At 50.7% G+C, this 13,516-nt stretch overlaps 1 protein-coding gene across 1 annotated transcript in view; it reads left to right on the forward strand.

The window, feature by feature from the left end:
* TKT (transketolase) overlaps nt 1-3,337 on the forward strand; it is a 29,922-nt gene extending 26,585 nt beyond the window's left edge. Inside the window, exons 11-14 of the mRNA XM_064274387.1 lie at nt 106-189; nt 325-418; nt 1,983-2,105; nt 3,051-3,337. Of these exons, the coding sequence (XP_064130457.1) occupies nt 106-189; nt 325-418; nt 1,983-2,105; nt 3,051-3,226 (477 nt within the window). The 3' untranslated portion in view covers nt 3,227-3,337. The remainder of the gene's footprint in view (nt 1-105; nt 190-324; nt 419-1,982; nt 2,106-3,050) is intronic.
* Nucleotides 3,338-13,516: the final 10,179 nt, after the last annotated feature.

The following is a 13,516-nucleotide window of genomic DNA, read 5'->3' on the forward strand; positions in this document are numbered from 1 at the left end:
GGGGTGACTGACAGACACTCCCGTGGGGATGACGGAGCAGAAGATATTTGCAAAGTTTAGAAAGACTCCACCCTGTAACCCTCCCTTTCTCTATTCCTGCCCCAGGGGATCTGCTTCATCCGGACCAGCCGCCCGGAAACTGCCACCATCTACAACAACAATGAGGATTTCCAGATCGGACAAGCCAAGGTCAGTGTGTTTCATGCCCCAGAGGCCCACAGAGCCCTCCCTGCTATGAGTGAGCAAGCCCCCCTGGGGCCTCACAATTGGGGCCTGCCCAGGCCACCAGTCCCCTGGGCCTCACTGGCCCCGTGTTACCCCCAGGTAGTCCTGAAGAGCAAGGATGACCAGGTGACTGTGATCGGAGCTGGGGTGACCCTGCATGAGGCCTTGGCTGCTGCTGACCTGCTGAAGAAAGGTAAGCAGGAGAGACCTGCAGAACCATCTTCCTGGGGAGAGTCTCATCTGGTTAAATGATGACAGTAGGAGTCAGAGCTGCCCGTTGAATGCTTACTGTGCCCAGCGTGATGCCAGGTCCTTGGGCTGCCATGGCCATGGTCCCCACCCCATAGCCCTAGACTTGAGACACCCCAGCACGGTGGTCAGAGCAGAGGCCATGGAGCCTGATGATGGGGTTTGAATCCCAGCTCAGGCAGGTACTAGTTTAGAGTAAGTTTTTCACCATCACTGTGCCTCTGTTTCCCCATCTGTAAAATGGAGATATTATCACCTTCTCCATGGGGCTGTCCTGAGGGTTAAATAAATGCGACTTGACATGCTAGCTCTCAAGTGTTCGCAGCTGATGTTGTGCAGGAGAGAGAGGTAGTCACAGAATCACATAGTCAGGTTTCAGCTATGCTGAGCACCACCAAGGGGAGGACTGGTATCAGGGAAGGCTGGCAGGAAGGTGTCCTTAGAAAAATGACCTCAGATGTAAGGATGAATTGACAAGCAAACAGGGGGGCAAGGAGAGGTCAGAGAGTGAATGGTTTGTGCAGAGCCTCTGAGGAGCTGAAGGGTCTGTGTGTGCAGAGCCTCTGAGAGGCTGAAGGGTCAGTATGTGCAGAGTCTCTGAGGAGCTGAAGGGCCTGTGTGTGCAGAGTCTCTGAGGAGCTGAAGGGTTGGGGCAGGAGTGAGAGGGCTGGAGAAGCCAGGAAGGCCTGGGGCCTGTCAGCCTCGTGCAGAGTAGGGCGGAGAGTTCTTCCCCTGAGGTCCAGGTGAAGGGTTTTTAAGCAGGGCCTGGAGGCATGGCAGGGTTTGCCAAGTCCTGAGAAAGTCACTCTGCTGGGTCCTCCCTGGCCCTCTAGCCTACGACTACAGCTTCCCTCTCCATCACCCAGCAGGTCCTTGTCTTATCTCAGGTCAGACGCCTTGAACCTTCCATCTGGCTTTCTCTTATCTTTGAAGGTGTCCTGGGGAGGGTGAGGAGAAGCCTCTGAGGGCCCACACAATCCACTCGGTGTTCTCTGTCAGGCTGTGTTCTCTATCAGACAGCCAGCTAACATCCACCGGCCTGGAGCCAGGGAGGGGGAGGGGCACTCACTCTTTCCTCAAACCAAACCCAGTGCCTTCGAGTCGATTCTGACTCATAGCAATCCTACAGGACAGAGTAGAACTGCCCCATAGAGTTTCCAAGGGGCGCCTGGCGGATTCAAACTGCTGACCCTTCGGTTAGCAGCCGTAGCACTTAACCACTATGCCACCAAGGTTTCCTCCCTGAAACCAGATGCTCCTAAATCAGGCAGAACCCATGAAACCACGAGGGGAGATTGGGGAAGGCTCCCAGGAAGAGGTGGTAAATGCAGAATGCTGGCAGACACAGGGGAGAGCTGGGTAGGGATGAGCTCTCTGTCACTATGTGATGCCGTCAGGACACCCCCATCAGGCCCCAGCCAGGGACTGGTCAAAGGCCCATGAAAGGGCAGACCCAGGGCACCCAGCCTGCTCCCCTCAGCCATGCCTCTGTGACTGTCCCCTCACAGACAAGATCAGCATCCGTGTGTTGGACCCCTTCACCATCAAGCCCCTGGATAGAAAACTCATTCTTGACAGCGCCCGCGCCACCAAGGGCAGGATCCTCACGGTGGAGGACCATTATTATGAAGGTAATAGGGGCTGGAGCAGAGAGCTGGGGACAGATGGGCCACGGGAAGGGAGGGGGAGAGAGAGTTCAGGGCTGGGCCCAAGCCCCAAGAGGATGGCTGTGGACCAGTGAACCCAGGACTGTCCCTTAGAGCAACTGAGACTTATTAGCCTCTTAGCAGGCCTCAGTCCAGGCCTGGTGACACAGTGAACCCTCAGCTACTGGAACGGCTTCATGGAGCCTGCCACCCAGGAAGCCAGCAAGGATTTCAGCCTTGCTACTAAAAGTAGAAAAGGTAGATTGTGCCCCAGATGCAGTTTAAGGCTGTTGTGCAGAGTCAAATGCCAAACTTCTGCCTTTTATGAGCCTTTCAGAAAGCAGCCCTCTACAATCACACGCAAACCTCTCCTCCTAGAAGGGCCTAGGGGGAGAGATGGACTTAGACTCTGGAGTCAAGAGCAAATGCTGGTTCATTGATGATGGCTGCCCAGAGAATGTGTGTTAAAAATTACTTTAACACATTTGGGCTTATTTAAAAGGGGGGGGGAGGGGGCTATGATTGATTATTGATGTTTGCTCTGGCTGCGGGAAGGGAGAAGGGTGGTGTGTGTGAAATCTGGCAGGGGGCTATAATTAATGATGTCTGCTCTAGCTGTGGGAGTAGAGAAGGGTGATATGTATGAAACCTGAGGGGCTATGATTGATTAATGATGTTTGCTCTGGTTGCAGGAGTGGAGAAGGGTGGTATGTGTGAAATTCGGGGGGCTATGATTGATTGATTAGTGATGTCTGCTCTGGCCACGGGAGTGGAGAAGGGTGGTACGTGTGAAATCTTTGCTATATTTGGCCAAGTGAATAAACTCAGAGACTGGCTGACATGACTGGGGTCCAGCCAGGGGCTCTGGGAACCCACCACTGCTCACCCTAAGGCCTCTGTCACCTGACCCACCTCCTTTGCTTTGTCCAGGTGGCATAGGTGAGGCAGTGTGTGCTGCTGTCGTGGGCGAGCCTCGCGTCACTGTCACCCGCCTGGCTGTCAGCCACGTACCAAGAAGTGGAAAGCCGATTGAGCTGCTGAAGATGTTTGGCATTGACAAGGATGCCATTGCTCAAGCTGTGAGGGGCCTGGTCACCAAGGCCTAGGGGGAGTTATGGGCACGGGGTGGGGGTTCTACACATTCCTGAGAGTTGCTGGCAAAGGTGCTCAAAGATGTACTAAGAGGAGTGGTAAATATATGTTTTGAGAAAAGTGAATTGTTCCCTGAAATATTTTTTCCTTGACACGACGCAGCCAGTGCTGATTGTGGGAAAAAGGGCAGAATTGGAGGGAGGGAGGCTGGCACTCCAGAGAGGCTTCAAGCTGGGACCCAGGCAACCCAAGGCCTTCTGGAGTCACCTCCCCTGAGCCCACACCTGCCTCGACTATCACTGCCTCCTGAGCACAACCAGTTTCCATTCTACTGCACCCTGCTTTTAGCCGAAAGGCTGGGAGCCCAAATCCCTTGCTTCTGCCACAACCAACCTGGTCCTGAAGGTCACAGTGTAGAAGCCATCCAGGTCCTTCAGGGCTGCCTAACCACCCCCCAACCCCTACCCCAGGCCCCACGGCTCTGTGGTCAGAGGTCTCCTGGGGTCGGGAGGTTCATTTGCTCATTGTCTCTCCTCTTTCCACACCCTCCTAACCAGGAACCTCAGAGAAGCAAGGCAGCTCCTGGCCTGGGAAAGGATGTGACCCTCAGGTGGCATCAGAGCACAGGTGGTGGGAGAAACAAGGGTGCAGCTCCCACCTAGCCCCGTAGATCAGAGGTCCTCAATCCCAAAGTGTGTAGAACTTCCCTCAACCTGTTAAAATGCAGGTTCCTCGGCCTTGCCCCTGGGGCCAGGATCTGCATTTGACAGCTGGCCCAGGAGCTTCTGATGTCATGCTGAGAGCTATGCAGGCCCAAACACTGGCACCCTACCCACTGCTGCTGCTCCCGGGTGGGTCCCCTCATCCTGGTGGCCGTATCTTATTTCTCCACCTGCTGCTTAGGCTCAGCCACGGTCAGCCCTGCTTAAGAGGCCAGCTGCACAGAACCTTGTACTGGCCTAGAACAAACTAATGCCCAGGAAGAGGGCTCAGAGCTGTCGGGGAGGAAGAGAAACATTTACAGCCGTGCCCATCTGTCCTCCTGACAGTCTGGGCAGAACAAACCATTGAACCTGTGTTCAGCAAACCACTGCCCACCTAGCCACCCACCCAGGTCTGGCTATAACCGCAGCTGTGTGCCTGCATTTGGATCAACACCAATTCCAGAGGGGGCCGGGAAGAGCAGGGATGGGCTAACACAGGCGGGTCTAAGGAGGCAGCCTGGGTTGCCATGGCCTGTTCTCCAGCTCCGGGCCAGGGCTTCTCAGCCTGCGAACACTAGCTGGGAAGCTCTGAAAAATGCTAATGCTGCCCCCTCCCCCCAAATAGATTAAATCAAACATGTGGGTCGTGCCTGGGCATGGGAAGTTTGTAGAAAAGCTCCCCACATGAGTCTAATAGGTAGCCAGATTGGAGAATCCCTGGTCTGAGAATGACCTGGGGGCTAAAGATGAAGCCAGACTTTGGGATTAAAGCTGGGGTGATGAGATCCCAGGGCAGGGGTCAGGGGAGAGTGGCGTATGCAGGGGGTGGGGAGGGCGTACCAGAGTTTACCTGAGTAAATTTAAGGGAGAAGAAAAAGCTGGCCTTGTTTTCCCCAGCAGCCTTCTACCTGTTCTAAGATGCCATGCTGTTCTTGGGTTGGAGGTTTAGGGCCATGGTTTCATGGGACATCCCAGTTTAATTGGCTTAATAACGTGTTTAGTGCTTCTGTTCTACCTCCTAGTTTGATGTGTAGTGCCTGGGGTCTTAAAAGCTTGCAAGCGGCCAACCAAAGCTCAAAAATTGATCTCTATTCACCTAGAACAACAGAGGAAGGAGAGTCAGGAGTAGGAGGATATGGGATGTGTAGCTAATTGCCTCCATGAACAACTTTTCCATGAGACCAGAAGAACTGGATGGTGCCCAGCTACCATTACTCAACATTTTAGTCAAAAATTCTGTAGCAGAATCTTGATCAAAAGGGGGAAAATGTAGAACAGAATTTCAAATTCTCCTGGACTCCAGACTTGTGAAACTGTTGCCCTGGGATAATCTTTAAACCTTAAACCAAAAATATCCCCCGAACTCTTCTTAAAACCAAACAATAATTTAGCTCAACTAGTAAAAAATGTCTACCTTGAGCATCATGCTCTTTCAAGAACTATCTACATTGATCAAATTGACAACAGCAACTCAAAACATTGGATAGGAACCTTAGGGGGCAGTGAGTTTATGTTAATGGTGAAGAAACAACTCAGAAAAGGAAGGTGGGGATGGTCACATAACTCGAAGAATGTAGTCAATGTTGCTACATGGTACATGTAGAAACTTAATTGGTTTATGTTTTACTGTGTAAATTAACAACAACAACAACAAAATACAATAATTGTTTTTGTTTTTTAAAGCCACACTGTGTCTCTAGCTGGGCCGTGGCTGAGAGGAACTAGAGAGGACCATGGACCTCAAGGCCTTAGCCACCCTGGAAAAGGGTCCTTCCCAACCTCCTGCCAGCTCCCACTCATGCCCACCAAAGGTGACTCCAGCCTAGAAGACTGGGTCAGGGCAGGCACCTGGCAGGCTGTAGGTACCAGGCACTGAGGAAGCCCACCATGGGTGGGGAGAGCAGGGAAGGCCTCTCTTTCTGCCCAGGTCAGTGCAGGGAGGAGGTGAGGGGGACAGTCCCCTCTTGTATAGCCTAAAAAACAGAAAAAGAAACAGTAAACCATTAAAAAGAATAAGGAAACCCACAAAGTCTGCGTGTGGCCAACTCTGGGAGGAGGAGCCAGGGTGGGCACCACCTGGTGGTCATCACTGTTACTGCGATGCCTTGAATTGACAGCCCTGAGGTGGAGCTGAGATGGGGGGCGGGTGGAGGGGCTGTTCTCCCGGCACTGGGCAGCAGCCAGCTGGGAACAGTGAGGAGCAGGAAGGGGAGGGTGAAGGTGACATTACTGAGCATCTCCTGCAATCCAGTACTTTACATGTTTGCGTCTTATTTAATCTTCACCACAACAGTAGTATCCTGGGTTTACACCCGTCTGTCACTGCTGTGCATGGTGACTTGCGTGTTTCCATATTGTGGTGTCTCCCTTTGACCACAGGCAGGTGTCACCTGACCCCTCAGCCAGAGTGGCCTGGACAGACGCATGGCTCAGGCAGCTGAGCAGGTCAGCATGGCCTGAGGAGAGTCAAGGCTGTCAGCTGGGTCCCACGACAGCCTCAGGACAAACTTCTAGCACCAACAAAAGCCCCTCCCAGCCCAGCTGGCAGAAGGGAGGCCAGAGGCCGCTCCACACTGCCACACAGTCACGTGATGTGACACGGGGTGCCCAGTGACTTCTCACAGTCCCCAGGCTGCTCGAGGGAAGGCTGCAGTCAGCTGAGCCTGACAAAGGGGCACTAAGATCCACAGATCAAAACACGGGAGTAACAGACCTGCATTCTGAACCCACCTCCACTGCTCACCACTTGGCCATCGGGAGAGTCATCTCCTCAAGCCTGTTTTCTTCTCTCTCAAATGGGAATAATGACGGGGCCTCATAAGCCTGCTGTGATAGTGAAATAAAAAAAAAGAGAGACCTATTAATACTTTTAGCACAATGCCAGGATCATGGGGGCTCAGGAGATGGTTGCAAATCTGAACAACTGATGTGTGAGTGGCATTCGGCACTGGTTTCTGTGACTGCAGACACAGGAAGTACAGGATTCTCACTGCAGCAGCCCAGGCACTGGAATCCAGGGGGTAGTGCCAGGGCACTTAGCTGTCCTACATTATCACTATCGTTTTTAACACAGTCCTGTTGTCCTTTCTTTAAACAGCTTCATTGAGATAGAATCCACATGCCATATGGTTCACCTACTTGAAGTGTATAATTTAGTGGTTTTTACTATATTCACAGAGCTGTGCAACCACCACCACAGTCAATTCTAGAACACTCTCATTACCCCATAAAGGAACCCTGTGCCCTTCAGAAATCACCTTCCACTTTCCCTTTTCCTCAGCCCCTGGAAACCAACCATGAATCTGTTTTCAATCTCTATAGAGTTGCCTATTCTGGACATTACAAAATGGTATGAATAAATAAAAAAAAAAAATATGTGGTCTTTTGTTTCTGGCATCTTAGCATAATGTTTTCAAGGTTTATCTATATTGTAGCATGTATCAATACTTCATTTTTTTATGGCCAAATACTATTCATTACATGGGTATTACACATTTTATTCATCTGGTCATCTGTTCACAGATATTTGGGCTGGTTCCCTGTTTTGGCTATTATGAACAGTGCTGCTGTAAACATTTGTGACAAGTTTTGAGGAGACGTTTGTTTCTCTTGGGTATATACCTAGGAATTGCTGGGTCATATGGTAACTCTCTGTTTAACCTTGTGAGGAACTGCCAGGCTGTTTTCCACAGTGGCTGCCCCTTTTGCATTCCCACCAGCAGTATATGAGGGTCCCAGTTTTCTACAAGCTCACCAAACTTGTTATTGTCTGTCTTTTTTATTATAATCTTTCTACCGGGTGTGAGGCGATCTCCCTGTAGTTTTGCTTTGCATTCCCCTGAATTCCCTGCTGGCTGATGATGTTGAGCATCTTTTCATGTGCTTATTGGCCATTTGTATATCTTCTTTGGAGGAATGTCTATTCAAGTCCTTTGCCTGTTTTTTTAAATTGGGCTGTTTGTCTTTTTTATTATTGAGTTGTAAGAGCTCTTTGTATATTCTATAATAAGTCCCTTAACAGATACATGGTTTGCAAATATTTTCTCCCAGTCCATGAGTCTGTCTTTTAAACACTTTTATTAATAAATACTCATAGGCTTACAAGAAGTTGCAACATAGGACCTAGAGGTTCCGAAAGCCCCTCACCCAGGCGGTGGCACAACTGCATCGCATTATCAAGATGAGGAACCTGACATTTGCACAATGTCTGCAATGACCACAGACCTTACACAGATTTCACCAGGGCTCTTGTTGTTGCCTAGAAGCCGAGACCTCTGTGAAGAGCTGGGGAGGTAGGGCATGTGCCCCATCACTGTGGGAGGGCCAAGCACTCCTTTCCCTCCTGGGGAGACCCTTCACCGTGTGATACACACACTTTTTCTGCAGAGCTGGGGTCACAGCCATCCTTCCTGCTCCCCCCCAAATGTCCTCTCCCTAGAAGGGGTCTGTAGGGGGTACAGTGGGTCCTGCTACAAAGAAAACAGCCACCTTATGTACTGCCCAGCTCCAGGGGCCCCTCTAACCTAGGGGACATGAGATTTGGAAGGGTTCCTGTAATAATTAAACCATTTCAGAGGCAGGTTCTAGTCTCCCCATCCCCGCAGATGGTGGCCTGCCTGGAAGGCATGAGCTCACCTGTGCTGTCCCTGGCAGGGATGGGGGCTCCCACTCTGTACCCTTGGGGCAGGGAGCTACGAAAAGAGCAAGGGGGTACTGGGTAAGTGACCAGAGCAGGCTTCCAGGAATCTGCCCCACAGGAACCCTCGGGGATCTGGGTTTTATGGATGTGAGAATTTGAACAAATGAGACTAGGAAAATACTTAAGGGGCAAAAATAGGGGAGAGAGTGATGCAATTACAAAAAGGAAACTCTTTCCCCAAGGGGCAACTCCATGGGGACCCCATTGTCCTGTCTACAGAAAGGCATCACCCAGAGGTGGCCCTCAGGGCAAGAGGAGCCCCAGAACGGAGCCCAGCGGTGGCTCCCGGTGGCTGGGTTTGGACATGTGGGGTCTGTAACTGTGCTGATTTGGGTGCTGATTTGTTCCAGGTCAAGTGCAGTCTTTGGTAGAACCCTTTGTCCTACTGACAAGGCAAGGATGGATGGATTGGGAACTTTCTGTGGCTGTCCTGTGGGCTGAGGGTCCTGCAGCTACCCGCCACAGCTTAAGCCTGGGACAGGAGGTGTCCTGTTCCCAGCCCCTGTGGGAACTGGGAGGAATAACGTTGGGGGCAGGCAGGGTCTTGGCAGCTGCTGAAGCCCCCAATTCTGCCCAATGCACGGCTCATCCACCCTCTCCCAGGGGCATGCCATTTTTGATGATGGAACTTAGAGTTTACGAGAAAAAGGGAAATATCTGGGATTTGAAGGGAGAAAGAGTTCTTTAAAAAGGGGAGCAGAAATTCATCAAAAGGCCGCTGACCACCCGGCAACATATACCCAGGCCTGGCATAAGACAAGGCCCAGAAGCCCCATCCCACACCCACCTACCACAGAATGGCACAGAGGTTCCCAAATCAGCAAATGTTTTTCAAAAAAAGTGTTTCTGCCTCAGTCTTCATGAACGTATCAAAGGTGAGATTATGAGCGCACCCAGTTTTATGTGGTACGTGTTTATGTTCCTTTCAGTGACTTCAGAGCTGAGCATTCAATAAAATAAGTTTTTCACGTATTTTCACAAGAGGTAGAGAAATAGCACATCACGGTTTTAACAAAACCTTCTCATCTAAATGCCACACCTTAAGTTCCAGAAGTTTCCATCTCTATTCCTGCACTGCTAAAAGACTGAACAAAATACCAACCAACTCAGAACTGGGTGCACAAAGCTTTATCCCTTCAAGAGGTGATTCTCTGAGGACAAGCTGAGCCCTCTGCAGGTGCTTGAGCCCAAGTCCATCAGGGCAGAGGGGAGAGGGGGTCTGAAGTTTAGGCCCCACCAGGAATTCCCTTTTAGCTGATCTCAGGGACCTGACCTTAGCAACTTGCCTGTCTCTCCACCTACCCTTGGAGGCCCCGGTTGCATTGCTTTGTGGGGTGGTAGCCAACCACTTGGAGGAGGAACTTGATCCCTATCTGTGTGGCCAGGGAGGGGTGGACTCAGGGACCAGAGGTCCTGGGCTGCACAGTGCTAAAATTGTAAGATGCATACTGGGACAAAGAGGGAGCTTTGGGGCAATTATTCACTCCCTGTGGGACTGGATAGAACTCTCTCCAAGTAACCCCAGGTCCTGTTTTTTACTTCCTAAATGATCCCAAATGCCATACCTTCTGCCCTCATTCTGGTTCAGGCCTTTATCATCTTTACCCCAATGGGGTCACAGTCTTCTCAATGGTCTCCTGGCCATCTCTTGACCTCCATGGTGCCACCACCCTCATCTTAGTCTCCAAACAGCAGTCCAAGGGAAACTTCCAGAACCTGACACAATCACTACCCTGCTTAAATGCATCTCCACCCCCCACCCATGGCTCTCACACAGAGCCCTGACAGAGGTCCTGCCCCCTCCAGCCTTATCTCAAACCGTCTTCCCCCAGCCCTGACCCAACCTCTCTTAGTTCCTCACTGGTCTCTCCTGCTTCCCCTTCTGCCTTCTGTCTCTCCTCAGTCTGGGTAGTTGCCTGAACACTTAGGGCTGAAGAAAACAAAAGCCAGTTTGGCAACAGGAAGAAAGTGGGGGCCAAGAGGAGGAAGAGAACTTGATGGTGGTGTTGGGAAGGAGGTGTCACCTGAGCTAAGCCTTGGGGTTGAGATCTGTGTGTGTGTGTGTGTGTGTGTGTGTGTGTGAATGGGGGGAAGGTTCCAGGAGGGAGGCACATCGTATTATTTACTGTTGGTGCAATTGAGTCCATTCTGACTCATGGCGACCCCATGTGTTACAGAGTAGAACTGCTCCACAGGGTTTCCCTGGGTATAATCTTTACAGAAACAGATCACCAGGTCTTTTCTTCCCCCAGCTGGGTGGGTTTGAACCACCAACCTTTAGGTTAGCAGCCAAGTGCAAATCATATTTGAGCAATAGTAAATAGTTTGGCTAGAGGACACATGTAGGCAGGAAGAATGAGGCTGGAATGGAATGCCAGGTGGAATAGAACCCAGCCAGTCACGGGGGAACTGGATTCCAATCCTGTGTGGCCTCAGGCAAATCCTTCACCCCTTGGAAGGATCCCTGCTTCCTTATCGATAAAACACAATATTGTCATAGTCCCTACCTCATAGAGGATCACGGATCTTACATCTCAAATAAGTCTCAGGCCAGATCTCGAGTCAACGTTAGACACACAGATGGGATAGGGGTGAGGGGCAGAGAGACCTGAGCCTAGGCTGCCTGGTTAACAGCCCAGAGCAACAGCCCAAGGGTTGTGCCCTAGATCCCTGACCAGCAACTGTGAGATCCCAGGCAAGTCATCTTCCTTTGGCCCTGGTGCTCCCTGAAGCTGAATCCCCAGGCATCTGGGTAGAGTCTAAAGCTTCCTCTCCCAGACTCAAGAGGTCTCTGAAGCTTCCTGTTTTAACTTTAAAATTAATGCAGATTTTGATCTCTGCTCTATAATCTTCACTTTGCCATAAAAATAATCTCTTATGTCACTTATTTATAGAATTGCTATTATTTCTTCCTTGAGGTTTGATAGAATTCCCCAGTGAAGCCATCTAAGCCTGGAGTTTTCTTTGTGGGAAGGTTTTTAACTCCAACTTCAATTTCTTTCATTGATAGAGAACAATTCAGGTTATCTATTTCTTCTTAAGTGATTTTGAGAGTTTCTATATTTCAAGGAATTTATTCATTTCATCTATGTTATTCAATTTATTGACTTAAAGTTGCTCACAACTACAGCGTAACAGGTTTCTCTTGATATATGGCCTTTCTGGCCTTGAGTTTATAATTCTGCCAAAAATAATTGGTTGGGTCACAGCCTGCCCTGTGATTGGCCTGTTGTACACACCTTGCAGAGATTGATCCATCTACTATGCAAATAGAGTGTGTAAAACCACCCAATAGGATTAACGGACCCTGTGGGAATTGGTCGATTCCTAGGCAAATTGAGTGATTTGTGGTCTGCCAGGGGATTGGTCAGTTTGTTGTCTGGGCCATGCCTTGAAATTGAACATAAGGGACAATTCCACAGAGGTTGAGGGGATCTCACCACTATCAAGACGAGCCTGGAGCAGAATGCATCCTTGGGACCTGGGTCCCTGCACTGAGAGCCTCCTAGACACAGTGACAGTAGAGAGAGAGTTGTAACACTGAAGATGGCGCAAGACATTGAGAAACGGTGGCAACTGCAGCAGAGCCCAGTGGCAGAGAAACAGCAGCAGCAGGATGAGAAAACCAGCAAGGAGCAGGCACAGTGTGCTTTAGACCCACGGAGCAAGAGAGAGCCGAGCGCTTAGGCAGGAGGCTTGCTGGCGGAGTGGGGTGCCTCCAGGCACTTGTTGCTAAATAGCTGTAATACTTGCCAGAGAAGGGCAGAGGCCTAGAGAAGGACCACCTGTGGTCACGGCCAATGGGGGCCCACTTGCAGCCATGGCCGAGAAGAAGCTGAGAGCTGTCTTGGTTAGAAGGTGTCCTGATTGGAGAACTGTCTCCTGAGTTGTATCCTGTTACTTCCAAGTTGATGATCCTGAGTTGTAGCCTGTTACTTCCCTAATAAACCACATAATCATGGATAGGGTCTGTGAGTTCTGTGTAGCCATTGCAATGAATTGTTGAACCCAACAGAGAAGTAGAGAGTGCCATAGTGGGGGTTAGGGGGGTGGGGGGTAGGGGGATGGGGGGTAGGGGGGTGGGGGGTGGCCGGCGGCTGGTGTCAGAAACGGTGAAAAAGTAGGAGAGTGAGGTATGTCCGACCTCCACCCCAAAGGAATCAGCTTTGTGCTATCTTGGTTCTCCTCCCTCTTTGTGAGTTTAGGCAGCTTCTGATGCTGCCAGACTACAGTAACACCCCCTTATTATCCTTCCAAAAGGAGCTCTGGTGATGCAGCGGTTAAGTGCTCAGCTGTTAACGAAAGGTCGGCAGTATGAACCCACGCAGCCTCTCTATGGGAGAAAGATGTGGCAGTCTGCTTCTGTAGAGCCTGCAGCCTTGGGAACGCCGTGGGCGCAGTTGCACTCTGTGCTATAGGGTCGCTGGGAGTCAGAATTGACTGGATGGCAATAGGTTTTCATTCTCTTCTCTCTCAACTGTGCCTCCTCCTCTTGTTGACTTCTCAGCTCCCTCCCTCCTACCTTCTCTCTCTTCTCCTCTGCTCTCCAGAGCAGTATTTAGTCTAGGGTTAATTTTTCTCTGCTGTGGAGCTGAAACTTCTCTGGGTCCTCTACCCAATTATGAGGTTTTCCAATCTGGCTGGTGAGAACAGATGCTGTTCTCAATTCTGTGTGGAGTTCTAAGAATTATTCCCTCTAATCCATTCACTGGTTCTTTCCTCCAGTTTTGGATAGCTTTCTCACACGCAAGCACTGATCAGTACTCAGCTGAGTACTCAAAGGGGACCCCCTGCAGACCTCTGGCCCTCTGCCTGCAGCAATATCGACCCCCTAGGCTGCAGTGTGTGCTTTGGCCTCCCTGGACTCCCAGCTTCATCTTCTCATCTCAGGAAATCCCTTG

Source organism: Loxodonta africana, chromosome 22 (genome assembly GCF_030014295.1).
Source record: "Loxodonta africana isolate mLoxAfr1 chromosome 22, mLoxAfr1.hap2, whole genome shotgun sequence".
Lineage (NCBI taxonomy): Eukaryota > Metazoa > Chordata > Mammalia > Proboscidea > Elephantidae > Loxodonta > Loxodonta africana.